Source organism: Coloeus monedula, assembly GCF_965178545.1.
Source record: "Coloeus monedula genome assembly, chromosome: 1".
In the NCBI taxonomy this organism is placed as follows: domain Eukaryota; kingdom Metazoa; phylum Chordata; class Aves; order Passeriformes; family Corvidae; genus Coloeus; species Coloeus monedula.
The window spans coordinates 108,272,309-108,300,050 of NC_138781.1; the positions used below are offsets into that span (position 1 = coordinate 108,272,309).

The 27,742-nt window shown below is 38.6% G+C and overlaps 1 protein-coding gene across 1 annotated transcript in view; it reads left to right on the forward strand.

Moving 5' to 3' along the window:
* LAMA1 (laminin subunit alpha 1) overlaps window positions 1–27,742 on the forward strand; it is a gene marked incomplete at both ends in the record, with an annotated part of 99,826 nt that overhangs the window by 15,391 nt on the left and 56,693 nt on the right. Inside the window, 9 exons of the mRNA XM_082282956.1 lie at window positions 5,817–5,987; window positions 6,336–6,448; window positions 13,571–13,813; window positions 18,629–18,808; window positions 21,603–21,692; window positions 22,185–22,302; window positions 23,396–23,574; window positions 25,061–25,166; window positions 25,661–25,821. Coding sequence (XP_082139082.1) covers window positions 5,817–5,987; window positions 6,336–6,448; window positions 13,571–13,813; window positions 18,629–18,808; window positions 21,603–21,692; window positions 22,185–22,302; window positions 23,396–23,574; window positions 25,061–25,166; window positions 25,661–25,821 — 1,361 coding nt within the window. The remainder of the gene's footprint in view (window positions 1–5,816; window positions 5,988–6,335; window positions 6,449–13,570; window positions 13,814–18,628; window positions 18,809–21,602; window positions 21,693–22,184; window positions 22,303–23,395; window positions 23,575–25,060; window positions 25,167–25,660; window positions 25,822–27,742) is intronic.

The window sequence follows — 27,742 nt, forward strand, 5'->3', positions numbered from 1 at the left end:
AACTGTCACTGTGTACTCTGTAAATGTTTTCAGTAAGTGGAGGATCCATTGCTTGTGAGCAAACCAGCATTGCCGGCTTGTTGTGAGCTGCTGATTGCCCTAACATTTTTAAAGACACAAACTTGCAAATGAGATTAGACCCCTTCAAGTATTTCTGTGTTCTGAAAAATGACACAATAAAAGCTCATTGTTACTGAACACATCAGCTCTTTATGTTTTTTAAGTCAGATCTACTTTGTTCACTTGCGAATTACTGCTTTATTACACTCAGCACAAAACAGCCAAAATACTTAAAGAGAAATCAGGCTGTTGGCATTGCTGAATGTCTCAATGTTGCTCACTGAAATCTGGTTTAGAGTCTGCATTGTATACACTAAGGAACAATCCAGAAAACTTTCTGGACTCAGTTCTTGGCTTGTTTCATATATTCTTTTGTGTTCATTTCCCATCAGTTTGTCTTCTTTGAAAAAAAACCCCAACAAACTCCCTAATTTAGTTAGCTTCTCAGAAATATCAGACAGATCAGTGAATCTGGATTCAGAAGGAAACTGTCTTAAATGTGGCCTTATTGTAAGAGTTTTGCCATCCTTACTGTGTTGATTTGGATACCAAAATGTATTATTGTCTTTATTGTGCTTATTGAACATATTTGGTGATGTAGTGAAGCCCATGTAAAGCAGAACTCTCATGTGCATCCTTCTGTTTGTACAACTGTGTTTGTAAAAGAAATTATTTTTATCAGCTATGCCTCTGCAAGGAAGATTTTTATTCTGGGGTCTGTCTCCCTTTCTTCACGTACCATCTGTAAAAAGTAGTTTTACCCTGTCTGTCACATTGTGAAAATTCATACAGTTAAACATGGTCAAAAACACAGATCATGCATGCATTTTGCTGAAGTGCACAAATCCACTTACCTTCTACCCAAAACAGAGCAGTGATGAAATATTATTTATCTTCTGATTGAAAGAATCATTAATCAGAAAATGAAATTGGGGTTTCATTCAGATCTAGCTGTACAAAATGCAGCCAAGGATCCTACATTGAGAAAACCTAAATGGAAGGAAGGGGAAAAAAATACGTCTAAAAAGCCTTTGATAGATGGCACACAAATGTATGTGATTTTCATATTTGCATTTAGTGATGGATATGTGCTATGGACTCAGCATGGAGAGTAAATCTAGTGCTGTTGAACTGCAGTGATGCTGCTTTACATGCTCAGGATATCTGAGCTGGACAAAATGCTCAGTAAGCCCAAGTGTGTCAGACCCATTGCATAAGTACTATGGAATGATTATAAGTACTAAGATCTTCTCGTGTTCAGTGAATCAGGTGTATCCAGAATGAAACAACAGATATGCACTGGCCACAGCTGGAGTTGCCAGAATCTTGGACATGTCCCACATCCTTGAAATGCTTCTTGGTGAGAATTTCAGGGTGCTTGGTAGTCTATATATGTAACAAAGCAAAAGCTTACAAACCTGCAAAGAATTAACTTGAGTCTCCAGGGAAGATGATGATATTTACATCAGCAACAAGGAGCTTGTGAGGACTTCTGTATAATGTGGTTTAAAGTAGAATAATTCCCAAAGAAATGTAGGCTGTATGCTGGGCCATTAACTTTGCAATAGAGGGATAGCTGTCCTGGCTAGAGATGTCTTTTACTCAGGCAATCCATGATGACCTGTGTGAATTATCAGTACTTTGAATCTGCCCCAATAGGCTGCATGCTCCACCTGTCCCTGTTCATTTTGAAGAATCAGAGTCAATAGGCACACACTGAAGCACATAAAATAGAAATTGCCTCATCTACCTTAAAGCTCTTTGCCTGTCGTCTTTTTCCCTGGCATACTGCATGCTGACCAACTCTTCATAATTTAAAAATGTTACAACTGGCTTCATTATGAACAAGGTTTTTCCTGAGTGTTGCTGAAACACTAATGCTATGTCCTTCACCATAAGTTCTGCCTGCTGAGCTATACATACAGCAAATCCATCTAACCTCTGAATTAGTTCTTGTCATTTCCTGAAGGATTGAACATTGTAGAGTGTGGATGTGACAAATTCTGCCCTATCCACATTGCAGGTCACCTTACTAGGGATGTAATTCCCTCCACTCCCTCTGAGCTTGGAGTGTTTTGTCTCTGTCAGAAAGCCCTGAATGACATAATTCTGACCATGCCCTCTCAGATTTTCAGTTCTCTCTCACTGAGTTTTAGTCATGCATCTGGCTAAAACCAAATCCTCACAAATGAGAGCAACTTGCTTGAACATCTAATGAAAACATTGTACTCGGCTTTTATGCTGAGCTGTAGTGAACCCTTTGTTATTCTTTCTCAAGGTCAAATTAACATCTATACACTTCATTTTCTGGCATTGGGGTGTGTGAGAATCCCTGGTTTGAGGCAAATGAGCATCAGAGTAACTGGAAAAAAGAGAAAGAGTTTGCCTTGCCATGAAAAGAGCTGGCCAGCAGTTAGAAGTAAATGAGTTTAATTTAAAAATTCTTCCAGCTTTTTTCAGGACTACCACTGTCTCTTGCAAAATGCTGAGCAGTAATTCCAAAACAGAGATGGTGGAAAACTGAAGTAACAAGCACTTAAGTGCAAAGTTAGCTGCAAGGTACTTTTACAAATAGAATATAGTCAATCAAACCAGATTAGTGAGCTGAGAAGTCTAGTGCTGGATTTGGTACAGATCCGTATGGATCTGTTGCTGTCTCTCAAGGCTGGCTCGAACTACAGTTGCCTAATATGATAATGGAGCCTGATAGCTCAGCAGTGATACAGACTACCAGTGGTGGTTTTCCATAGAGCAATTGCCTTCCTTACTAGTGGGAATAAGATCATAAATCCCCTTCAATCTATCATTTGTGCTGTACTTTAGATAGAAAACTGTGAAAGTTAAATGGATGAAGGGTCTCGAGGGTAAGTCCTATGAGGAGTGACTGAGAGGGTTGGAGTTGTTTAGCCTGGAGGAAAGAAGGTTCAGGAGAGGCTTTTGTCACTCTCTACAACTACCTGAAAAGGAGGGTGTAGCCAGGTGGGGGTCGGCCTCTTCTCCCAGGCAACAAGCAATAAGATGAAAGGACATAGCCTTAAGCTGTTCCAGGGGAGATTCAGGTTTGAGGTCAGGAGGAATTTCTTCATGGGAAGAGTTGCTAAACATTGGAATGGACTGCTCAGGGAAGTGGTGGAGTCCCGGTCCCTGGAGGTATTCAAGAAATGATTGGGTGTGGCACTTGGTGTCACGGTCTAGTTGACAATGTGGTAATCAGTCAAAGGTTGGACTTGATGATCTCTGAGGTCCTTTCCTAAGGACTAAATGATGCTGTGATGTCCTTAAAAATGCAAATATAATTTGCTAAAGGTTCATTTTAATGGTATCTTCTGATGGAGTTTTGTGTCTGTTATGGCCACTTGCATTTCACACCAGGATATGATGACAGTCAGCTGTTTATCTGTAAATGGCTCTTTTAAGACACTATTCTTGATCTTCCCTGAAATCAGTGGCTGCACCTCTGCAGTTTGCCTTAAAATTTAATTGTGGTAAAGAGATTCAGAGGTGAACATAATCAGCTAGGATTTGAAGAGATGCAGTACTTTGCAGGATGAAGCTAACAACCTCTTTCTTTTTTCATTTGGATCCTGGGGCAAAACTCCAGTGCAACTCACTTGGATTGAAATGCTCTTTTTTATCTCTGTGGGACCTGAAGAACTCATCATAAGATAGCTTTGCTATTCCTTTGGCACAAGTCTGTTGACTGATGGTTATTGGACGCAAAATATTTCACTGTAGCAAATGATGTTGGAAAGAAATGGCAGGGCTACTGTGTAATGTGAGTGAAGGTAATGGGTGACCTGAGAAGTAATGGATATCTCTTGAAGACAGGCTCATAGGCCCCTGCACAAATAGTAATGAATACTGAATAAGAAAAATTTTGTATCATTTCAGAGTAGTGTTAAAAAGGAAACCCTCTTCCACCACTGAACTTTCTTGTCCAGTAGGAAAGCAGAGGGCAGAATTTCTTCTTTGCCTCCATCTTTACATCTGGAGCCACACTACACACGAACTACATGAGGGGAGAGAAGCCTGTGCAGAAAACCTCTTACTGGCAGAAGAGCTTCACTAGAGTGGTCAATAAGATGTCTTCAGCATCCTCATCTGCATCAGATTTAGGTATAATGAGAACAAGGCATCTGACCTAGTCTGGATTTAACATCAATGAAGTCAGGATTCAAAAAAAAATAGAAAGCTCCATCTCCCTCCTATTAAATTTCAAGTATAGCACAATTGAAAACACACTATTTGTTATTCATACTGTGGTGCAGAATTTGGTAGCCAAATTTTCAATAGCTGGAGGCAAGTCTTGAATACCACTGAAACTTTTTGCCAGGCTTTCTAGGGTAATGCAATTACTGGGGAAAGACACTTTAAAGGAATATTGAATGTAGCCTTGTTGAGATCACAGAATCACAGAATTTTTAGGGTTGGAAGGGACCTCTGGAGATCATCTGGTCCAACCCCACTGCCAAGGCAGGGTCACCCTGAGCAGGTTACACAGGAACTTGTTCAGGTGCGTTTTGAATGTCTTCAGAGAGAAAGACTCCATGACTTCCCCGGGCAGTTTGTTCCAGTGCTCTGCTACCCTCAATGTAAAGAAGTTCTTCTTCATGCTGAGGTGGAAGTTCTGTTTTAGTTTATGGCCATTGCTCCTTGTCCTGTTGCTGAACAGCACTAAAAAGAACCTGGAACCATCCTCTTGGCACCTGCCTTTGAGATATTTATATGCATAAACAGCTAAGGAAAGCAAAACTTTAATATTGCAATCTGTTTTGATGTATATGGTAGATAATGAAGTAAAATAATTCATACAGTTTTACTAGTGAAAAAGGCATATATTTTGATAAATATGGCTTGATTTTTTTTCAGATTTCCTTTTAACAGAAGAAAAATGTGATTTTAATACCTTACTATTGCAACACTAACAATTCCTGTGGCATTTTTAATGTGCCATACCAAGCCTCTAGCTTTGATTTTAGCCCACTGGGCTTAATCTCTAAAGACAGGACTCCTCTTTCCAAAATTACTTATTTTTCAGAGTTGCTTCTGACTGGAAATGGAGTATCTCTGTTACACCATAACCATGCAAGAAACAGATGCTTTTTAGCTCATGAGGGACGCCTGGAAGCTGATCAAAACTTTGCTGAGAAGCTGTGCTTAATTTCTGTTACATACAGTATTCCCAAAATTTTATCAGTAGCCTTCAAACCAAAGTAAAACTTTGCTCCTTTTAGAAAAAGCAAAGGATTCCTGGTCTGGTAGCAGTAATCTTGAAACTTAGTCTGTTGTTACATTACTCCAGTGCATAAGAGCAAAACTATTTGAAAGTACAGTGAGGTGTTTGTGTAAAGATTAATAAGTGGCAAGCAAAATATCCCTTAGACTTTACAGAGACTGCAGAAAAAGCCTGTAGCAAAGGTCTAAAGTTCAGTCCTTAAATCTTTCAGGTCTGGAGTGTCCTGTTCAGGCCAGTGGTGTTGCTGCTGCAAAGAGCTCGTGTTAAACGCCGTTTTCCGCACCAGCTGAGTGCGTGCTCTACAATCCCTCTTTGATTCTGGCTGTGGGCCACTTGTCCCCCAGGTTTTGATCAATTCACAGTGCAAGAGAATTTTAGTAACTGGGAGAGTTGGTTTGCAAACTCATGTGTTCCTCAGCATAAAGCATCCAAATGTGGAGTGAAATAACAGGGATACTGCTGTCAGGGTGCCAACTTTGCATGCCTTACAATGTGGCTGATAAACATTATTTCTTTCAAGGCCTGTTCCCTGCCATTTTGAACCTGGCCAGCAATGCTCACATCTCTACCAATGCCACCTGCGGGGAGAAGGGACCAGAGATGTTCTGCAAACTGGTGGAGCACGTCCCCGGACGGCCCCTGCGCAACGCCCAGTGCCGCGTCTGTGACCGTCACAGTGCCAATCCCAAAGGCAAGCTTCATGTGTTTTGGATTTTGTTTGTTTCATGGGTTTGTGTCTTTTTTTAAACTCTTCCCCTTGAATACAGAGTGTATAGGAGTGAAATATGTTTTAGTTTTAGTCTCTCTACTATGTGAGTGCAATTACCTTGGAGCAAAGGGCTGACAGAGAGTGTGAGCACCATGTATCACCGTTAAGAACTGCAAGATCCAATGACAACTTTTTTGTCTGAGGGCAGATTTCAGCTTTTACTTCTTTATGACAGGAAGAGATTGTGGTTTGTGTGATATAAATGTGCTGGGTCAGAAAAATTCAAAGATTTATTTTCAAGAGATGTTTAATTATTTTGCTTTGAAACAGAGCAGCACCCAATTTCCAGTGCAATCGATGGTACCAATAACTGGTGGCAGAGTCCCAGCATTCAGAATGGAAGGCAATACCACTGGGTCACCATCACCTTGGATTTAAGGCAGGTGAGTAACCATTTATGTGAGTGTCATTAAATGGATGTGTAGGATACAAGCCAATACAATTGATTGCAGCTCCTCTGTGTTTAGATGGTAGGATATGTAGCAGTTAACTGTTGAGTAGCACTTTAGTTAAATACAGATAGTTAAAAGTTAATATGAACTTATTTTAAACAGATATGGTTTTCAATTATTGTTCTAGAGCATCTTGAAGATTTCGTTCCTGTCAGACTGGAATGGAAGTGAATTATGGCACAGTAACAGTTGTGTTTGTGTGGATGAGAGTTTTTACTCTCATCCATGTTCTTTGTTGATAACCAATTCCATCTGTACTAATTCCTTTGTCTTGGTAACTTTCCTCTGTCTTTTCCTCACCCTTCTGTCTTTTCCCCAGGAGTCCGATGATACTATTTTCCTCCACCTTTTATCTCTTAAAAGTTACTTGAAGTCTGTGTTTTCAAGGACTTCTTTTAAAAAAGCAATGTTTTCAGGCTGTTGGCCAAAGTACACATTTTATGTGAGGATGCATCTGACTGATTCTGATCACCATCTTGTTGGAAGGAACACTGGGAAGAAATGTTCTAAACTATATCTTCTAGGAACTTTTGCTGTCAGCTGTTCTGCAGAGTTAGTGTTTATATTTCTGAAGCAGTGATTTGTGACCCGGGGGAGCTTGGAACTCTCTGGGCAAAAGTTGCTTCCTCTGTTTTGGCCACTCTGTATCGCCAGACTTGGAGGGATTTATCATTCTTAGACAGGAGGCTGCTAAACTGTAGAGAGCATTTGCTAATTTATTAGTTTGTCTGCTAGACATACGAGAATCAGAAGTCTCCTACCATGCTCCAAGAAAAGACAAAATAATTGGTGAAGAAATATTTTTCTTGGCTTTTTCTTGTTGTTTTGCTTTGAACAGATCTGTGTGCTGGCCTACCTAAGTTGTTTGAAAATCATAGCTCAACAATTCCTTATTAATATGGGGATGCTTCCAAACTCTGGAAGAAGAAACTATTACGTACTAAAAAATGCGTACTTGAGGTGTAGAATTAGTAAGAAGCTTTTGCAGGATCTGTAGACCCTGTTTGAAAGTTATTTTAAAGATAAAACGGAAGGTTTAACTTTGATGTTTTCAAATAAAGCATAGGTTAAGCAAGTGCCTAGTTTGCTCTTTAATTAGAAAGCAGAACTGTTAGGAAAATAATCACAGGGTGTCTTTTGTCAGTGACGGAAGGTTTGGATAGGATTTTTGTGTTGTTTGAAGAGTTAGCTTTGTGTTTGGTTTGTAAATGGACAAACAGGAAGGAAAAATGAAGGAGGAGGGGATGCCTTAGTTTTTATCCTCCTAGAACAATTTCACTTTGGAAACAGACCAGCTGATCTGCCCTCTGAATCTTTTATTCTCCAGTCATAGTGCTCTTATGTTTCAACAAATACATATCTTTCCTCTCCTGACCCACGCTCAGTTTCACTAATTTGATTTGAAAAGTTTCCCCTAAGGGGCCTTTCTTCTGTGTTTTCCCTAGAGAGTTTGAGAGAGAGAAGGCATCTAGGGCTATGCAAACTGAATGTAAATTACTGCTCTGTGAGAAAGGATTTGGTTAATAGAGATTGCTTGAAGTCAGTGAGTTATTAGAGCTGACTTGGTGTTCGTGCTTACTTTAAGCGAGTCAGCACAAGTAAAGAGAACACAAAAGAAAAGCATGTGAAGGATGTTAGTGATTTTAGTAATTATTTACTTCATATATTTGTTTCAGAATGAGTTAAAATAGTCTTCTGGAACTTTCAGAAAAATATTTCTGGAAGTCAGTGCCTGTGTTCAGTATAACTTCAGCACTGGTACTTTTTTTTACATTTCAAGCTTTGTGCATTATATCTGTCAAGTACCGTATTAAAGTAAACAAGTCCTTCAGCTTTCCTTGCCAGAGTAGAGAATATATTCACATCTCTTTGTGATGTGAAAAATTAACATCTGGTCATTATTTATGGTTTTTTTTGCAATTATCAGAAATTCTAGGAATAAGAGGAATTGGTTGTTCCTTGGGATTATTTCCAATGTAGAGTTTAGAGATATAATCAAAGCAGTTGGGTTGGTAAATGCTGAAACATACCCTTGGCTGGCAAATATGGGGAAGATTCCCTTAGCTGGTGAACACTGACTCCACTCCAGTTTCCCTAGGTGAACCTTTATGACTGTATTCATCTCTTGGCTCCAAGTTGAAGGGAATAGAGCATATTCTTTCGGCTAATATTCTACCTTGTACTTAGTCTATTTAGTCTAAAACCAGCTGTACTAAAGAGTAGTTTGATGAGGTCTCAGTAAGAAAAGAGGGCTGGCTACTAAAATCAGTACGGAAATTGCTGGTTTTATCTTTCTCCTTTGCAGAATCTGTGCTATTTATAGCTAATATAGCATTTTGTAAGGTTAGTGCTTACATCATGATTTTCTAGCTCATATACATCATGACAACTAGGTACATTTATTCTAGTGTGCCTTTCGGTCTTTCCAGGATCCAGATGTATGATAGTATTTCCTTCCCACACCCCACACCACTGCCTCCTCCTCCCCCTTTCCATTAAATTTATGGCAATGATCCAGAACTGGGGAAAGAGTAGTTTAGCAATGAGGTGTAGGATTGATGTGAAAGACACTGAGATTTGATTTATGACCTTGTGCTTCCTACACTGGTAGTTCTACAGAAAGAAATACACAGCAGCAGTTTTCTATACAAACAGCATTTTTTGCCTGAGTTTGACTCCTCTGGGCAGTTGCAGGGTGAAATTACAATTCTAATAAATCCTGGCTATGATACACTTAAGTGGTGTGATTGAGCCAGCTGTAAAATATTACTCTGTGACACCATTAAACAAAGACTACTTACCTCAGTTTTATTACCATGCTTTGGACTTCTGAAGATATTTAAATGTACTCTGTATCCTTGGTGTAGCAGAAAGGCAGATGTTTGTATATCAAGAAGTTCTTGAACTGCAAAGCAAGACTAGTTCTTCTTGGAAGACCCATAGTATTAAGTTGAGTTGAGAAAACAACTCCACTTCTGATTAAGTCATAGCTCATGAATATTCTATGAGTACTGGATTACCACTCAGAGGCTGATGTAAGAGTAATTTGCAGTTTCTGCTATTACAAAGTGAAAAGGAATGTAAATATTATAATATGATTTTTCCAGAGCTTTCATCTTGAAATGAACTGGCAAGAACAGGTTTCTGTAAAGATACATGGTTTGCTGATGTAAAAAAATGCTGTTCTTTTGGCTTCACAGGACTAATGTTAATGAATTGTATGTGGCAAGCTTCCTCAAAAGTTCTTTGTGGCTTTGTAAAACTGATGATGCAAGATTCAGGGTGTTCATCTGTACATGCTTACAAAAAAATTCTTGTGTAAAATGAATTTTCCTTCTATTCCAAATTAACGTTTGCACATAATGAATCAAAATCTTAACAGAAAGATAATTAATGAGACTAGAAGTTCTGCTGGATTTAGTGTATTTTGGACTTTTAACATCACAGAATCGTCAGAGCAAAATGTTGCAAACAATTGCTAGGCTTCACAGTGTCTAAGAGCCTGAAGCTGTCTTTATCTCTTAAAACAATATTTCTGTGAACAATATAAGCTGAGATACATCCCTTCATGTAGTCTTCTACTCTTTGAGAGTATTCAAGAATGATGCACTTGGTGTTGCTGGATCTGCATTCAGAGAGACAAGGTTTTTAGAAAGTCTAATTAAAGCAGAAATTTCTTGGTTTATTGGCATTGCAGCTATCAAGAAGAGTTTTTTTTAGTACAAGTTTATTTAGCTGATCTTAACAATCAGGACTGAAATGCCTGTAAAATGACACTTTTAATCTGTGTCTGCTTGGGAATTGCTAACTTGCTTTGACTTGCCCTTTTTACCCTTGTAGTTCAATAAGGAAATTAGTTCTGAGAAAGTTATACAGTCAAATTAAAGTGTACAAATCATTAGCTCTTGCTCAGGTTTATCACATGGCTGGTTGGTGGGCACTGAATGAAGGTGGAAAGTGATAAGAAACTGCCTTTGGTGATATTCAAACCTGAAGAACTTGTAAAAGTCAACTTCTGTAAAATGTGCTCAAAGGAAAATCAGTTTGCAAGACGTGAACTTCTTGGCCCACTGTGGGTTGCAGAGGCTGTGGGATATGAGGTCTGCAAAACCCCTACCTACAGACATCCTTGAAAGATATTCATCTGTGTACCCTGTGGACACCTTGGTCCCTTCTTCCAGCTTCATTCCCTTGCATGGAAACATAATCCCTGAGAATAAAGCTCCTACTGGTAGGTTGTCTTGTGACTTCTTGAGTCTGAGAGCATTTATACAAAATCCTTAATTTATTTATTTAACCTACATTATTTCAGGGACTGATAAATTTTCCTGAAGCTGTTGATATTTATTATCTTGGGAATTTACCTGTGAAGTAAAATGGGATACCTGTGAACTATGTGTGTAAATGGAAAAGTTGAGAAGAGATTGAATTTATTGAATTGTGCATTGAATTTGTGCACAGTTGCTGTGAAAATGTTAATATTTAACTGGCTTTTCCCTTCACTGGCTTTTCCCCCTCACCAAGGAACTTGATATTTAAAGTAAGTTTAATTTGCATACTCTTGTGAATACCTTTTACTGCAGCAGTTGGTTTGTGATGAAAGATAGCTCATTGTTACTAGTTGGAACTGGATTTAAAACTAGCCACATCAGCTGCACACTATAATGGGTCTTGAAAAATCTCAATGTAATCAAAAGTAGATCATTTGTTGTTCAGCCAACTGTGTAATAAGTAGGGAAGCAGTTTAGTTGATGACAGCAAGCAGAGAAGAAAAATAAATAAATAAAGGACATATGAGAGTTTTTGAGGGAGATTTTCTACCATGGTATTTGAAAAAAGTTTGGGTTCCAGTCTTGCATCTTTTATGCATTTGAGAAAGATTACTGACTTCAAAGGAACTTGGAAGTGCATAGCTGTTTCTAAGCCCAGTCAATAAAACTCTAGTTTTAATAGTTTTGTGAAGTTCTCGTATGTGATGGAGAAAATACCCATACAAGCAACTCCTGTCACATACGAGTCTTCAGGTTTTGGGTACTGAAATGATGATACACCAGATTCTGCTTGTGCGTAACTGAGTGCAAAAGGGGTATTTAACTCAATGCCACTAAGTGAACAATGAAATGTGTGTAGGGAATATAATTGTTTGGCTTGAAGTCTGCCCAAATGATGTACTTTGTTCCATTAAAACCATGTATTTTGGCTTTTATTTTTTCCACTGGAGATTGTTGGCATGATGTAGGCTTTATTTAAAAGGGGGTCTTCTCTTCATGGAAGCTGTATTATAATTCTTGATATTCACTTCGATCAAATTTTAAGACTGCACTGAACAAAAGAGGATTCACAGACCCCAGAGAAATTTTATTTCTAAGACCGTAAGACTGACTAAAGAGTGAGCTGGCTTCTCCTTTTGCTTGCATCTGCCTGCATTCCTGAAGCATCACAGTAAAATCCTAATTTTCTGTATATTTTCATACTTATTGAAACAATTAGACATGTTCTGTTTTTATGTGATTGATGTCTAAAAGGATAAAACTGGAGTGCCTGTAAAGAAAGTGAAACCAAGTGAATATTGTAGTTTAAGTTCTGTCTGATAAAATTGTTTTACTTTTATAAAGATGATATATGTAGTAAATCATTTGAAGATAAGTACCACCAATGTTTTTTTCCTCCTCATGTGTGCAAGACCTCCTAATCAAAGCTTTATTCACTTAAATAATGCTTTGTTTCAAAAGTAGTTTCCTGAACTGCATATACAATGCAGTTACTATTTATCTTTGTGAGTTTATTTCCCCATTTGGCAAAATCAAAACCTGCTTTCATGTGGCAAGTATTGTTCTTGCTCTGGCTTTAATCTGTATTGCAAGAAAAAAACCCCAAAACCTAAAAATTTAAATTTATAACGGATGAAAGAATTGAGTGCAGCCAATTGGAGCTCAGCATAGTATTAACACTGCACATGCAGACAGGAATTATGATGATAACAGCAGCCAACCAGGCAGTCTGCTCAGGTGAGTATACATTTCTCTGAGATGGTTGAATCATACAGAGTTTTTCTTTCATCTAAATGTGGCTTGTTATTCCAGTGTATATGAAACATTAAACTTCTGTATAGAAGTGTTATGAATTTGCAAATCCAGCCTTTTTGAGTGAGGTGATGTAGTAAGTATTGGGTAAGGGATGACACGGTGGCTTTGCTGTAAGTGCACTTCAGTGTTCGTGTCTGATGCTGTAGCGAGCTGGGTGGCCAGTGCAGGTAGGCTGGCTGCCATGACAAGGTAATTTAAGAGATGATATGAACTTAATTACTGCCCTGCCTACTCACAGAAGTGCTCAACAGTCCTGTTGTATGAATGAGGATTTCACTTTGGATTGTCAGAAAAATAGTCAAGATACCTGCATAGCTCATATACGTCTTAACCTTACTTAAGAATATTACCTTTTTTATCATGCTTATTTTTGTCACATTCAGCTTATTTATCTCTGTGTATTTTTGGCAGTGTCTGTAATAGTCTGCTGCTACTTGAAACAACTTCAACACAGGATGAATTTGGAATGCAAAGATTATTTTTAACACAGGGTGTAAGAAGTTTATCAGAAATGCTATTACAGAGAAGATTACATTCCCTGCTAAATTGTAAAACAGAGAGTTTTTTGGGCTACATCTGTAAAAAACCCCACAAAAACAAACAACCAAGCACAAGAAACCAAACAAGGAAACCCAACCAAACCCCAGATTTTGAAGCCCTCAGTGGTTCAGAAAAGCTAAACATTTCCCACAGATTGTTATACCCAACTAATACTGAAATGTGCAGTATAGATAATAGATTTCAGCTTTTACATCAGCACAGACTGATGCCCTGGACACAATTAGATGGACCTCTCTTGTCGAATGTTTGTGCAAAAAATTTATCCAGAGTTACTGTACCAAATTCTACCCTCTTCCCAGGCAAATCGTATACTGCTTTTAAAATTTAAATTTACTACCCAGTTGGCTTCTGGTGGTCTTTTACAGTAGAGTGAAGTGTTAAAATTTTCTTCTTGCATTTTTTTCAGGTCTTTCAAGTTGCATATGTCATCATCAAAGCTGCTAATGCTCCACGACCTGGAAACTGGATTTTGGAACGCTCCATAGATGGCACGGAGTTCAGACCATGGCAGTACTATGCAATTAGTGATACTGAATGTTTAACTCGTTACAATATTACACCAAGAATTGGGCCGCCAACTTACAAGAGAGATGATGAAGTGATCTGCACCTCCTATTATTCCAGACTAGTTCCCCTGGAACATGGAGAGGTATCTTTGTTTTTGTACTTGCAGTTTGTGATTAAGAACATGGACTGATAGCAGTTTGAAAACATTTGAATTGCAGTTACAGAGTTCATCACCCTCAGCACTACCAGATCATCTGTTACTTCTTCTTTAATAACATTATCTTTACATCACGTACTAGTATAGCAAACTGCTTAATGTTGGGATGAAATACATCTTTGGCTCTATGTGTTCCCATTACTAAACTCTTTGTTCTCTCTTTCCATATAATTTGATGGTAGCAATTAGCTGTGAATTATTAGTTCCTTTATCCCGAAAAGCTATAACAGAGGCTCTGTGTTCTGCCAGTTTTTTCATTTAGTGGAGAAAACTCCTGTGTTAGGAACACCTGGTTGTGTGAGATAAAGCTGCAAACACTGTTGAAGTGCTCGGCACAGCTGGAACTCCTAAACAAGCCTTGGCATTGTTTCAAGGATGTAGCATAATTAAAAGAGCTATGAGTTGTGCAGCCTTGCTGTTGATTGTTCTTTCTTTTAGCAAACTATTCACGGTACTTGTGTAATTTATTACAAAGAGGCAGACACATAATGAAATGATACATTAAAACCAGCAGTTATTCCATCGTGAATGCTATAGTGTATGATTGTGATAATAAGTGTGGTGTTATCCCATGGAGAATGCTAGTAACTCCTAGCTTCATAGAAATCAATATGTTTTTATTTCTTGGTTTTAAAAAGATTGGACTGTATGTAGCCATGCACGTAAAATTAAAATTATCAGCAAGAAAAGAACCAGTGGAATTCAGTAAAGTCCCATTTACTTTAATAAAATGCTTATTGCAATGTTGTGAGCATATGATGAACATATAATCAACATAGAACCAACAGATCAGATGGAACGAAGAAACCTAAACCTATCTCTCCACACAATTAACCAGAGAACCCTTAGTTAGACTGTATATGAACAGTGCTGCTTGTCATGTACGTTTAGTAGGCCATACAACTCCCGCTCCAGGGATGCCAGAAATTCAATTTAGTGACATTTTCTTCTCATTCATTGTTCCTGATGGCACACATAATTAATTGGGCTACAATATCCAAAACATTGGGGTTTTTTCTGAGTGCAGTGATAGAAAAGCATAATACAAAAAATGGCAGAATTAAATTTCTGTGTACTATGGAGAATCACAGAATCTTTCAGGTTGGAAAAGACTTTTAGGGTCATTGAGTCCAATTATTAACTCAGCACTGCCAACTTCACCCTTAAACTATGTTTTTAAAGTGACACATCTACATGTCCCTCCAGGGATGGTGACTCCACCACTTCCCTGGGGAGCCTACTCCAAAGCTTGACAACCCTTTCCATGAAAAATATTTTCCTTGCTTCCAAACTAAAACTCCCTTGGCACAATTTGAGGCTATTTCCTCTTGTTCTGTTCCTTTATGCCTGGGAGAAGAGGCTGACCCCCATCTGGCTACAGCCTTCTGTCAGGTAGGGAGTCATAAGGTCACCCCTGAGCCTCCTTTTCTCTAGGCTGAACAACCCCAGCTCCCTCAGCTGCTCCTCGTAAGTCTTGTGTTCCAGACCCTTCACCAGCTCCGTTGCCTTTCTCTGGGCACTACAGCACCTCAATGTCTTTCTGAACTGAGGGGCCCAGAAGTGAACACAGGATGTGAGGTGCAGCTTCACCAGCGCGGAGTACAGGGGGACAATCACTGCCCTGGCCCTGCTGGCCATGCAATTTCTCATACAAACCAGGGTGCCCTTGGCCTTCTTGGCCACCTGGGCACAGCTGGCTCAGGTTCAGCTGCTGTCTAATAGCACCCTCAGGTCTTTTTCTGCTGGGCAGCTTTCCAGCCACTCTACCCCAGCCTGTAGCACTGCCTGGGGTTGTTGTGACCCAAGGGCAGGACCCGGCACTTGACCTTGTTGAACCTCATCCAACTGGCCTCAGCCCAGCAATCCAACCAGTCCAGATCCCTCTAGAGAGCCTTCCTGCCCTCCAGCAGATAAACACACATGCATAAAAGCTGTGACTCACAAAGGACAGGCTGCTCTTTCATAACTGGATTGTCTGTCAGACAGGAGTATTCCCTGCACAGAATATCTCACAACGTGCATTTATGTATTTAGGGCTTTGTAATTTGTTATCACCAATCTGTTGAACTTAAGAGTGGCCCAGTATGAATCCTGAAAGCTGATCTCTATATGTGCCTGTCTTGTATCCAGCATGTTAACATCTCGGTTCTCTGCCATCTGCTTGGAGAGTCTTGATGTGAAATAACTGTTAGGGTAAAAAGACCACATATCTAAATATGGATGTCATTAATAACATATTTTGCCAAATCAGACATTTTGCCAGTTTAGCTGCTAGATTTTTCACAGGTTTGAAGAGATACAGCTGCTCGACGGCAAGTTCTTTTGTTTGCCTGATTTATATACTGCTTGAAGATATGCTTCTGGCAATTTACATAATCAGTTTAGGACTCATGGTGAATTGCATGGCTTAAGGCACAGTTTAAAAATGGTCTTGAATTATGAAGGACAAGTAAGCTAAAAAAATATAATACAGAAATATCAGGGTGTATAAGCTTATATAAGCAATGTATTAGCCAAATTTAGCAGTGTGCAAAGAGAATCATGATATTTCTTTAGTATCTTAGTCAATATCCCTACTGTTTCTCTCTTTTTCTGCTTGGAAAGATTCCTCTACAGTCTCTATAAAAATTTAAGTGTATTACAGAATTTCTACTAGTAGAATTTCTAGACAGTAGAATTCCTACTGTTCAAGCTTTTAACTTTAGAGTAAAAAAGTGACTCATGTCATTGCTTGAAGGCACTACTTATGAGTGGTGAGAGTATATATTAGGCAGGAAAGACTGTTAAATGAAGTGGCATGTGACACATGGGAGGTAAGGCCAACTGGTTGTGACAGGCTTTTCTGGGTCTTAAAATCTCTGGTGATAAAAAGCAAACAGTTAGAAATTCCAGTGCTGTGGCTGGGTCCTCCTCTCTTTGTTGAGGAAATCAAAGGGTTGCAGTGAGCCCAGCAAATTCTACGTCAGTACTGAAACGTGAATGACAGTAGGATGTGGTGCTCCATGCTGAAATTGTTTGTCTATAGTTGAGTATGTTTGTGTTAAAATTTTGTCAGCAAAAGGAGGGCAGTGATACTTGAATATTTGACCAACAGGTCTGCTTTGTAATTCCCGGCAGAAAACATGACTTCTGAATGCATATGTCACAACCAATTTGCCTCAAGAGAACAGTCTGAGATGTGGTGGGCATGTTCAGTCTTCAGCTGCATAAAACATTGGTATGAGGAGGAAAGATCTCTTCTGCATGTCTGTGACAGGATCCAAGAACAGAAAACATGGTTTAGAGATTAGGAGTATTTCTAACAATAAAGCTGGAAAGGCCTGGAATACATTGCCTTGGAGAATTGTAAAGTAAGCACCAACACTGGTATTTGAAAACAGATTGGTCAAACATTTAACAAAACTCTAGTAAATCTTGCTTCAGCGTAGGAAATGGACTAGAAGAATTCTCTGTATTTCTGTGAGAGCTGAGTGTTACACAAGGTGGTGCTAATTTGCAGGATCAGACCTGGAAAATGTTTTGGTTTTAATAACTGTTACTCTGCAGTTGGAAAATGGATGGGCTATCAGAAAAGTGATTCAAAGAAATCTTTGAACACAGTATGTTAGAATATTAAGAAGGAAGGGTGCTAACCAATAAATGTCAAAATTATAATTTTGGGAATGGGACCTCTATTACAAGCCTCTGTTTGTCTGTTTTTTAAATAACACAGTTACTCTCTAGGGAGCCCCTATCTCCACTACAGAATTAAGATTTTTTTAAACATAATAATTAAAAAATCTCTAACATGTAGGAGTATTTTCAAGGGAACAATTTGACAGTACTGGACAAAGTTGAAACTATACATTGAAGAGTAGTATATGAGACAAAATTGCCCTTCATAAATGAGAATATGTCATGCACTCTGAAATGCAGCTGACAAGCCCAAAACATGACCCTTTGTTTGTTATGGACACCAGGTGAACTGTTGAACATTTGTTTGCTGCCTGTAGGGTAGGGTATTATTTTCTGTTTCTTACAGAAAATGGAGCAGGAACTGTATGGTCATAGGAGACTATATCCTTGTGTGTTCCTAAGTAGTTTTGGAAAGAAGGAAGGGGCTGCTTGATACCAAAATTTGTCTTAGTGGGGCCAACTGGAACTGTGCAAGGAAGGTGTAGGTCAAAGGAATGGATTTGTGATGGCAGTGCCTTGCTTTCAGTTGTCATCTGTGTTGTGGCTTCCCACTGCGATCTCTTATCGAGTACTCCTTGCTGATTGTGCAGGCCTGTCACTGCTAGGTGTAGGATTAATGACCCCAGATTGAGAATGTAGACCAGACTATGCTTTGTAATAAGATCTTTCTATTTATGGAGAAGAAATCTGTAAGGACAAAACTGGGCTTATGGGCAGAGTTATGTGTTCCATCTCAATGGGGGAGAGGAAGACTGCAGGAACTAGGGATTCACTTGGTACTTTACCTTGGTTTTTCTCCTTATGCTATCTCCACAAAAGCCCAGGAGATTTGGGACTATGATGAGCTGATAATGGTGGTTTCAGAGCAGTGTGAGTCAGGAAGCAGGAATTTTACCTACATGTAGACAGTGGGGAAATAAAAGGAACTCCAGGTAGTTTAACATGTGACCATCCTGAGTTGTTGGGAAACAAGCTTAAGTTCTGTGGTTTTGATTCTCAGACTGATGTTTGTTGTGGTAAATGAATCACAGTTCTGTTTGTGATTAAGCCAGCCTTTCTTTCTAGATTCACACGTCACTGATCAATGGCAGGCCTAGCGCAGATGATCCTTCAGAGAAGCTGTTGGAATTTACTTCTGCACGATACATTCGCCTGCGACTGCAGCGTATTAGAACTCTGAATGCTGACCTCATGACTCTCAGCCATAATGATCCTAAGGAGCTAGACCCCATTGTTACCAGAAGGGTAAGCTGATTGTTCATAAATGGTATTCAGTATAGCTTGATTATAGCTTGATGGGAGAGCCTATTCTGACCTATTTGAGAAAGAGGAAGTACTTAATTCTTGCCATTCACAGAGTGGCTTTGATAAGTTGTTAAATAATTTTTGCCTTCCCTTTGACACCATTAACAACAATATTTTGTCATAAACAACTTTGAGGAAAAGTTTTTTGAGATTGTTTTTATTTTTATTTGTTTGTGTAAATGATTTATGCTAGGAAAAGTGTTTGTAATGCTTTATCATCAAAATATGGTTTGGCTGATGGAAATGCCACTTGAGGTTGCTCTTGATGCCACTGCAGTACCTTTTGTGGTGTATCATGGATTTTGGGACCCAATGCTGTGGTTCATAAACATAATTATTTGAAAACATAGCTATCGTGAGTTTTCATGTCTTGTAAGAATTTTCTTCATTTTTTAAAGGCTGTTATAATCAATTGTTTTAGAGCCCATAAATTAATGTTTGTATAGAATTCTGACAGTATTAACTAATTTCCAGATTTGATATTGAAACTGGGGAAACTGAGGCCCCAAGCACTTAGGCTGATTTTTTCAGATTCTCACATAAATTCAGTATTGGAAGTCTACCTTCACTAACAGTTCTGCAGGATTTCTGCTTTGTATCTTGCCATTTTGACCACCTTAATTTGCCCAAGACTCATAGGCTAATACTTCAGAGGGGTTTAAGTTCTTCTATGAGGGTAGGCTTTCTGATGAGGACAGGGGAACATGAAAAGTGTTTCCTCCTTCCTTTCCTTTGTAGCTCTTTTTCCTGAATAACATCTGCAGGCAACTCTTCCTTGTGCAGCAACAGGATTCTTGCAGTTTGTGGCTTCTGTGATACAGGCAATCCTTGTGTTGTCTGGATGGCTGAGTACAGAAGGCAGAAAGGAACTTGGTCAGGGATTGGGGGGTACTTTCAAGACAACCCCACTCTTATCTTGATCATGGAGGTGGCCATTCAACTGCAGCATTTTAAAGTATAAAATCTGGATGTTTTGCATTTTCTGTCTGACATGGGAATTGCTAGCATGGAGACTGCAAGACCAGAGTATTGGACAGCTGCACCAGCTGTGCCTTGCTGGCAGTAGGGAAATGCACAGCCTGAGCAGGCGAGATGTTCCCATAAGGCAGACTGGTTGATATTTAGATCTATTGATAGTGTAGGCATATCAAGACCCAAAAAGAAAGGTTCGACATGGAAGCACACAAACATACAGCTGGCAAACAAGAATTTGGAGGATGAGCATTGCCACTGGTTTCGTAACATACACAGTGTGCAATCCAGGGCTTAGTACTTCTCCACCTACCATTGCTTAGTGCAGTTTTGCATGAAAAACGACACATATTGGCCAGGGTTCCCAAATCCTGATGTATCACCTTGAGTCTCACTTTGTTGTGCAACAGGCTACAACAAAGATGATGACTTCCAGCTTTCTGGATGCTGTTTTTGTTGGCTCTGAAGACTTTGCTACGGTTGTTGATACCAATTACATTTTGTTTCCTGTACGTAGTCTTGAAAAATGGCCAATTCAGATTCTGAGTGTTCAACAGCACCTTTATTTCTGTGTTCCTTTTATTTATTTCTGTCTGTAGCATTTGATTATCCCTGGTCTCTCATTCAACTTCAAGCTGCACACAGCTGCTGTGAGCCATACACTGTCAGAAAATAAGACAAAGGAGATGATACAGGGAATGCAGTGAGAAATTAAATTCTTCTTTTGTCCTCCTTTCTCAGCCTGAACCTCCTTCTTTGTAGTTAAGGACTTACTGTTCATGACAAGTCCCTGAATAGTTTTTGTAGTTCAAGCCCATAACATTAAAAATCCTCCCAAATTACTGAACATAAGAAATTTAAAACCATTAAAAAAAAAAGTATGAAATCAAAGAAGATAGTTTCCTCCAACTCCAAGAGCCTTCAAAGAAATAACAGTCCAGGAGTCAGCATGTCTGACCACCCAGGGCTACCTCCTCTTCCTGAACCAGCTGACATTAGTGTTGCTAGGTCTGAGAGCCTTGAACTATTCCCTTAGAAGTATCCTCAAAAAGAATTTCTTTTTTATTCCCCTGTAGTACATACTTCCCAGGATACAAACAGGCCAACCATGTTGATATTGCAGCTGTAACTGAACCCAGATGGTCATTTCCTGCCTCTTCTTTGCCTTGAAAATTAAATCCTTTCCTTATTTATGTTGTTTTTGCTCACCACCTGGCAATATTAATGGATAGTATTCTGTTGTATCCACACTTTTTAAACTAAGAGTTTGGATAGAATATTTGACTGGCTACACAGTAGAGGAAAGATCTGGTCTGGAAGTCAGTGTACAAAGTGGTTTTAAGGGAGGGAGAGTTCCCATTTTAAGGAAGCGTACTCTTAGTCCCCAGACTGACACTAAAATATGGCAATTTCTTACGTTTTATGGATTCTTAAAAAGTGAAAAAAGGATTTTTATTTTTTTTTGCGAGTACATTTTGACTGAGGTCACATTTGGTGGTCTTTCCTGAAGCTGAGGTATTTTACATACTTACTTAAAAGTTAAAAGTCACTGTTTCATACCAATAAGGAAAAACGTGGGAAAAATAAAAAATGCAAAAATTGAAGATTTCCCCAAATGGCAAATATTTTCGAGTATTTCTTTTATTTTTCAAGTCACAGAGTAGTTGAATGCTGGTATTTTATTTTGCAGAGTAGGGCAGGAAGACGTAAATACACGTAAATGTCTTTTATTCATACCTTTCTCAACTTTGTTTATTTGTAGTACTACTATTCAATAAAGGACATTTCTGTTGGTGGCATGTGTATTTGTTACGGCCATGCTCGAAGCTGCCCTCTGGATGACATCACAAAGGTATTCTTCATCTCATTATTTGATAATGATAATTATTTGATAATTATTTGATAATTTGATAATTATTAATAGGAAAACAACTTTTCCTACTAAAATAAAAAAAATCCCTAAGGAGAGTGAGAAAGAGGAAGCTAAAAGAGATCTTATGATGTGTACAAATTTTTTACTAGTTGTTTTTTCAGAGCAAGTATATCTGGATTTTGTAGTGCAACTTTCTTGAAGTAAACTCTTCTTCTTTGGCATTGAATTTAAACAATTCAAGGGGTACAAGACATAGTTGGTCTTGCAGCACAGGAGATTTGCCCCTCCTGTTCTGGAAAGGCTATTCCCCAGTAGCTGATGTACCATGGTGGAGCAGTCCAGTGCTAATTGTAAGGTATTTGTGAGTCATGCCATTTTTTGGAGTAAGGCTGATACTGGGCAGGCTTTTGGCAAAATTGATTAAACTATCCATTAAAAAATATTTCAAGAAAGTGAATCTTTTATTCTCAGAAATTGCAATGCCAGTGTGAACACAACACGTGTGGAGAGAGCTGTAACAAGTGCTGTCCAGGCTACCACCAGAAACCATGGAGACCAGGAACCCTTTCTGCTGGGAACAAATGTGAGAGTAAGTATGCACAGGCATTTAGATAGTTTCATGAAGTCTTACTATTTTCTTGTTTGAGGTTGCTTTCATAAAGATCTGTACTAATTGCCCTGAAATTCCACAAACTATTAACTGTCTTCATGGGATGGTTCAAAGGTGGAGAACCTACTTCAAATCATAACTGTTAAGGTGGTTTTAAATAATCTGTTCAGTGTGACTTTGTGGCTAGTGGAGTCGTAGTACAGCTTCCAGAGTCTCTTTTTCAAAGGGACTTGGGATTTACTGTACTTCTGTAGAAACTAGCAGATTGGCATCAATCATTTGGTTCGCTACTTGAAATGCAAATTTCACAGATTGATCATAAATTTTGTCAGATGAAGAACTTTGTTCTGATAACAATGTTTTGAAAGAAGCTCCTTATTGGCCAATTACACTTCAGATTGTCTGATAGATTGACTTAGGCTCTGCCACTATGGCTGACTGTGCTTCTAGGGCTAGTTGGTGCATTTTCTCACTTCATATTACTAATGGATAGCACAAGCTGCAGACAATTAAGAACTTTTAGATAAAATTTAAAGTTCTGGATGGAAAAGTAGTTTAATTGAAGTCTTTGCACAAGTCATAATGTGACTCTTCGGAAAGTAGTTATTTATGACAGTTTGGACTGAAGTATCCTCTAAACTAAATAAAATTTATACTTAAGTGCTTCTGTGTTGGCTTCTCCGATTTTGTTTATAATACAAATAAGAGAAGAATTAGGCAACTTTTCTTCTGTAATGCAGGGGACAGAAAAAGAAGGAAGAGTTATTGCTAATTGCACACATTACTGTCGACAACAGTCCTGACAAGGTTGTCTTAGTAGGTTATACAGAATACTGATAAAACTGATGCTGTTAAAGTGATAACAGTGGTTTTGAAATTTGCTTGCTTGCTAAGATATATAGTGTATTAAATCCAATGAAACACATGGCATGGTTAAAGGGAAAAAGCACACTTTTGAGGTCAATTGACAGTCTCTTGTACTTACATTTTCAACTTCGAAAAATGTCAGTTATAGGAAATGTTACACAGTGTAAATAAGAAAAAAATTGATGTCTTTTCCGTTCCTTCTCAGAATGCAACTGTCATAACAAAGCAGAAGATTGTTATTACAACCAGAGTATTGCAGATCAGAAAAGGAGCATGGATATTCACGGCCAGTATATAGGAGGTGGTGTGTGTTTAAACTGTACTCAACATACTACTGGGATCAACTGTGAAATGTGTGCTGATGGATATTTCAGACCACACAAAGTAAGATTTAGTAAATATCATTCTAATGTTTTGGTGAATTACAACATTGTATCAAGTCTATTTCAGCTGATTGTGATTAATATATTGGTTTATTATCAGCTGCAGAATAGCTAAGAACTATAGAGGGTTTTTTTGTAAATGGCATGACACCAAAACTTTCAGAAAAAACCAAAATGCTTGTTCAGTTGTGTGGGAGGGCAGGTCAAGTTGTTGGAGAAGAAAATTATAAGTAAAGATGAAACTTAATATCCTAGTGTGGAAATGTACATGTTCTGATATGAAACCCATTTCTCCTGTGGGTAAAGCTCTAAAAAGTGCCAATAGTAGAGTTTCACTGTATTCAAAGTGCCAAAATTGTGTACCATCCTGTATCAGCCCATTTCAACCAGTGTTAAGGGACCTGGCTCAAAGATCAGAATCTTTGGCTCATGAGATGTTGCAACAAATGCTCTTTGTGGTATGACCGTTGTAGAACTTGTCCTCTCTGAGTGTACTTTCTAGTGTCACTCTTTGGAAAGAAGCCATAAACTCTACAAGACGTTTGTTAAAATATGGCTGACAGAGTTAAACCTATGAACTTATATAACTTAACATTGCATATAACTGCAGTGTTAGAGGTCTCTGAATAATGAGATTTTCTGAACTAAATTTCTATTCCACATGGTCTTACTTTGGTAGGCTCATGCATATTTTAAAAAACCCATGCTTTAAAAATCTGTCATGAATTGGTGCAGAGACCAAGAGTGAGTCCATAGGAGTATTGCTAGACAGCAGGTACAGCTCATCCAAAGAAGTAAATTGGAGTCAGAGACTGTCTTACAGTTGCTGTAAGAAGCATTGAAGAAAGGTCTTTGATCAACTCATAGCCATTAAATGTGTATCTAGAGGTCATTACTGACCATTGCTTTACAGCTCAAGCACCTTAAAGGACAGTTTTCCCTGCAAAAAAAAAAAAAAGTCTTGCCATATGATTTGCATTGCCTTATATTTCAAAGATTTGTAGATCATGAAGTCAGAATGAGTCTTATTAATAGATAAGCTGTCCTTCCACTGAACACAGAGCCAAGGATTTCTTAAATTTCCTTCCTCTTTGAACCAGAATATCTTCACCAAAAAGCATCCACTCTTGTCTTAAACATTTCCATATCTTTTGGCAAACCTTCACAGTGGTTAATTGCTGTTACTTAAAAAAATATGTCTATTTATGCTGCATGTGTCAGACTTCAGCTTCCAGCCATTAGCAGTTACTACATCTCTGTGCTATTGAAGATCAACTTTAGTTCCCACATTTAAGTTTTTACAAGGCTGTAATCCCCTGATCCTTCTGCTTGCTAAAGCTAGACTAGTCCCTTTATCTGTTGCCCCGTATTACATTTTTCCAGTGTTTATTTGTTTTAGTTTTGGTGACTGAAGACAGGAGACAGATGTAACTTTACTTTTCCCAGGTAATAACTTGAGAATTTGACAGAGAACTTTTATCTTATAGGTTTCTCCCTATGAGGATCACCCGTGCTATCCCTGTGGCTGCGACCCCTTTGGCTCTCTGAGTTCTGTCTGTGTTAAAGATGAGCATCATTCTGACTCGCAGCGCGGTAAGGGAGCAGGAAGTGCCTTTTCCCTAAACTTCAACTGTGGCTGGATTTGTGGTTGGTGAAGTTTGAGGCAATGCTGTCTACCTGTGAATGGCTGCCTTTTAGGTACTGCTTCAAAACACTGGTAAATCTTTGGGAAGGTGAGGCTGAGGCGTTACATAGTTCTATGGTTTTAAGGTATGTCAGGTCCCTGAATGTGTTCTCCTGTGGGGATTGTGGGCTCTTACTGTGTAAAACGATGTGAGGTGTTGAGATCTAACACTGTTGTTTGTGAATGCTGTTACAGCTGTCACAAAATCCATTTTGCTGCAGTTTCTGTACACCTGGTACTTCATACATGAAAAATAGGTGGTGAGACTGACCTTATGCCAAGTATCTGTGTGGAATATAACATGGAGTGTAATAAAAAAGGAATGCTAAATTATTTGGACATCCTGAATCCAGCCTATTGCCTCTCTGATTTTTCTTTTTTTTCTCTACTTTTGCTCTTCAAGTGACTCGGCCAGGCCAGTGTCAGTGCAGAGAAGGTTATGCAGGAGAAAAATGTGATCGTTGTGCATTTGGGTATCGGGGCTACCCAAACTGCCTGCGCTGTAACTGCAGCCTGATTGGTAGCATTAATGAAGATCCATGCACAGAACCTTGTCTTTGCAAAGTGAGTACTAAACTGCCATTTTTGTTCAAAATTGAGTCTATGCATTGGTTTATAAACACCTTTTTAATAGTGAAATTACTTCATTAACTGGGAAAATCCCTTCCTTTATAAGAATTAACGGTGTACACCTGACAACCTAGAACTTAAAACTACTAATTATTCTCTGTACTGAAAAATACAGTAATTTATGCTGAGTACTTCCGTATGTTACTGATACGACATTTTCTGTAATAGTGGGCCTGACTGACATTAAAATGAAATTAAACCTGAACATGTGTGAGCCAGTCACAGAGAGTGAGTATGCCTAGCTGGATTTGGTTTTAGGAATGAGCTGATATTTCTCTTCAAAGCCACTGATTTGCTTTTAAACAAATGTTGTGTTTAATACAGCTGTTTTGTGTGAAGAAACAGCAGGCATTTGGAAAGAACTATTGGAACACTTGCACTAGACATATGTATGAAATATGATTTAATTATTCAATTACAAAATATAAACCATAAAAATGTTTTAAAAGAGAGCAGTTTTGCAGCATTTTATTTTTTGGTAAATATCCAAACCTCTTAAAATGTCTTGCAGCTGTAGATTCCACTGAATTTTATTACTAAACTGTGTTAATATTTAAAGAAGTTACTTAATTTTCTGAACCAAATGTTAGCTAGTAGTTTATGTATTTGTTGCCAAATATGATAGTGAACAAGAGCCAAAGATAACATGGTTTGTTTGACAATTCTTCTGAAAATTTAGTCCTTTTGCATAATTTATCTGATCCAAAATATCAAACCTACATAAATAACAGGTCTGGGAAAATGAAATTGCTCCAGTCGCCAGTTTAAATACGAAAAAGGAGATACATGCCTGATTCTGAGCTAGGGTGACACTGCATCAGCCAGTGCAGCTAACTAGTGAAAATTTTGGTATAAACTGGACTAGAAACTGCTTCTTTTCAGTGCTGCTGTGGGCATGAGCCTGGCATACAGAATTTTTAGGCCAGATCACAAAGAGTATTACCAGTCAGCAGACCACCTATGAAGATGAAAGGAGAAAAGCTGTGTGCTCCAGATATCAAATGAAGGAGACAGGATTTCTAAGCCTTTGCAGACTCTGTGAACACAGTAGAAAAAGCTATTCTTTTTAATACGGTACATTTTGTGATATTTGATCTTTCCTGAAACACAGCTCTTGTGGTCTAGTCATTGGGTAAGATTTTTTTTTCATTAAGAAATAAATAATTTCTGTCTATATAATGTTACAGAGACAGTGAAATGTGTGATCCAAATGCATCCTGAAGACTGAGAAATAAAAAAGCTGAAAAGAGCGTACAAATACTATTTCTGTAAAAATCCAAGATTTTAAGATCTCATTATCTCAGGGGGCACTTTGCCTGATATTTTCCTCAAGTTTGCATACGACCAAAGAGAGGCAACCATCCTCAATCTTTGAATCAGAACTGGAGATCATAAGTTTTTATTATGCTTTGCAAACACAGAGTGTACTTTGCTTACAAAAACACATAACTTGTCTGTCTAGAGAGGTCTTATGTAAACTTGACATGCCAAACACTGTTTCAGAAGAAAAGACAGTTGGAAGTCTCAGATTTCTCTCTGGTAAGCCTGAAATTTGCTCCATGGGAGCAAATCTGATGTAAGTTTGCAGTCCGGAGGGATTCTTGTGGCTGAAGTGAAGGCACCCTGGTAACTGCTTCTGAAAGCAGAATTTGGTCCACAGGCTTTGCATCTCACATGGCAATGCAGAGCTCGTATAGGCCTCAGGAAGGCAGGTGTATGCCTTGCAGTCTTAGTGTCCTAACCATATATATCAGGGAACTTTGTGAGGTGTTCTGTAAAGTCCTCTTTGCCTTTGTAGTGGAGTTTTCCCATAGTGCAAACCAAAGGTTGAGATTGGAGAGTGGTGTCTGTCCAG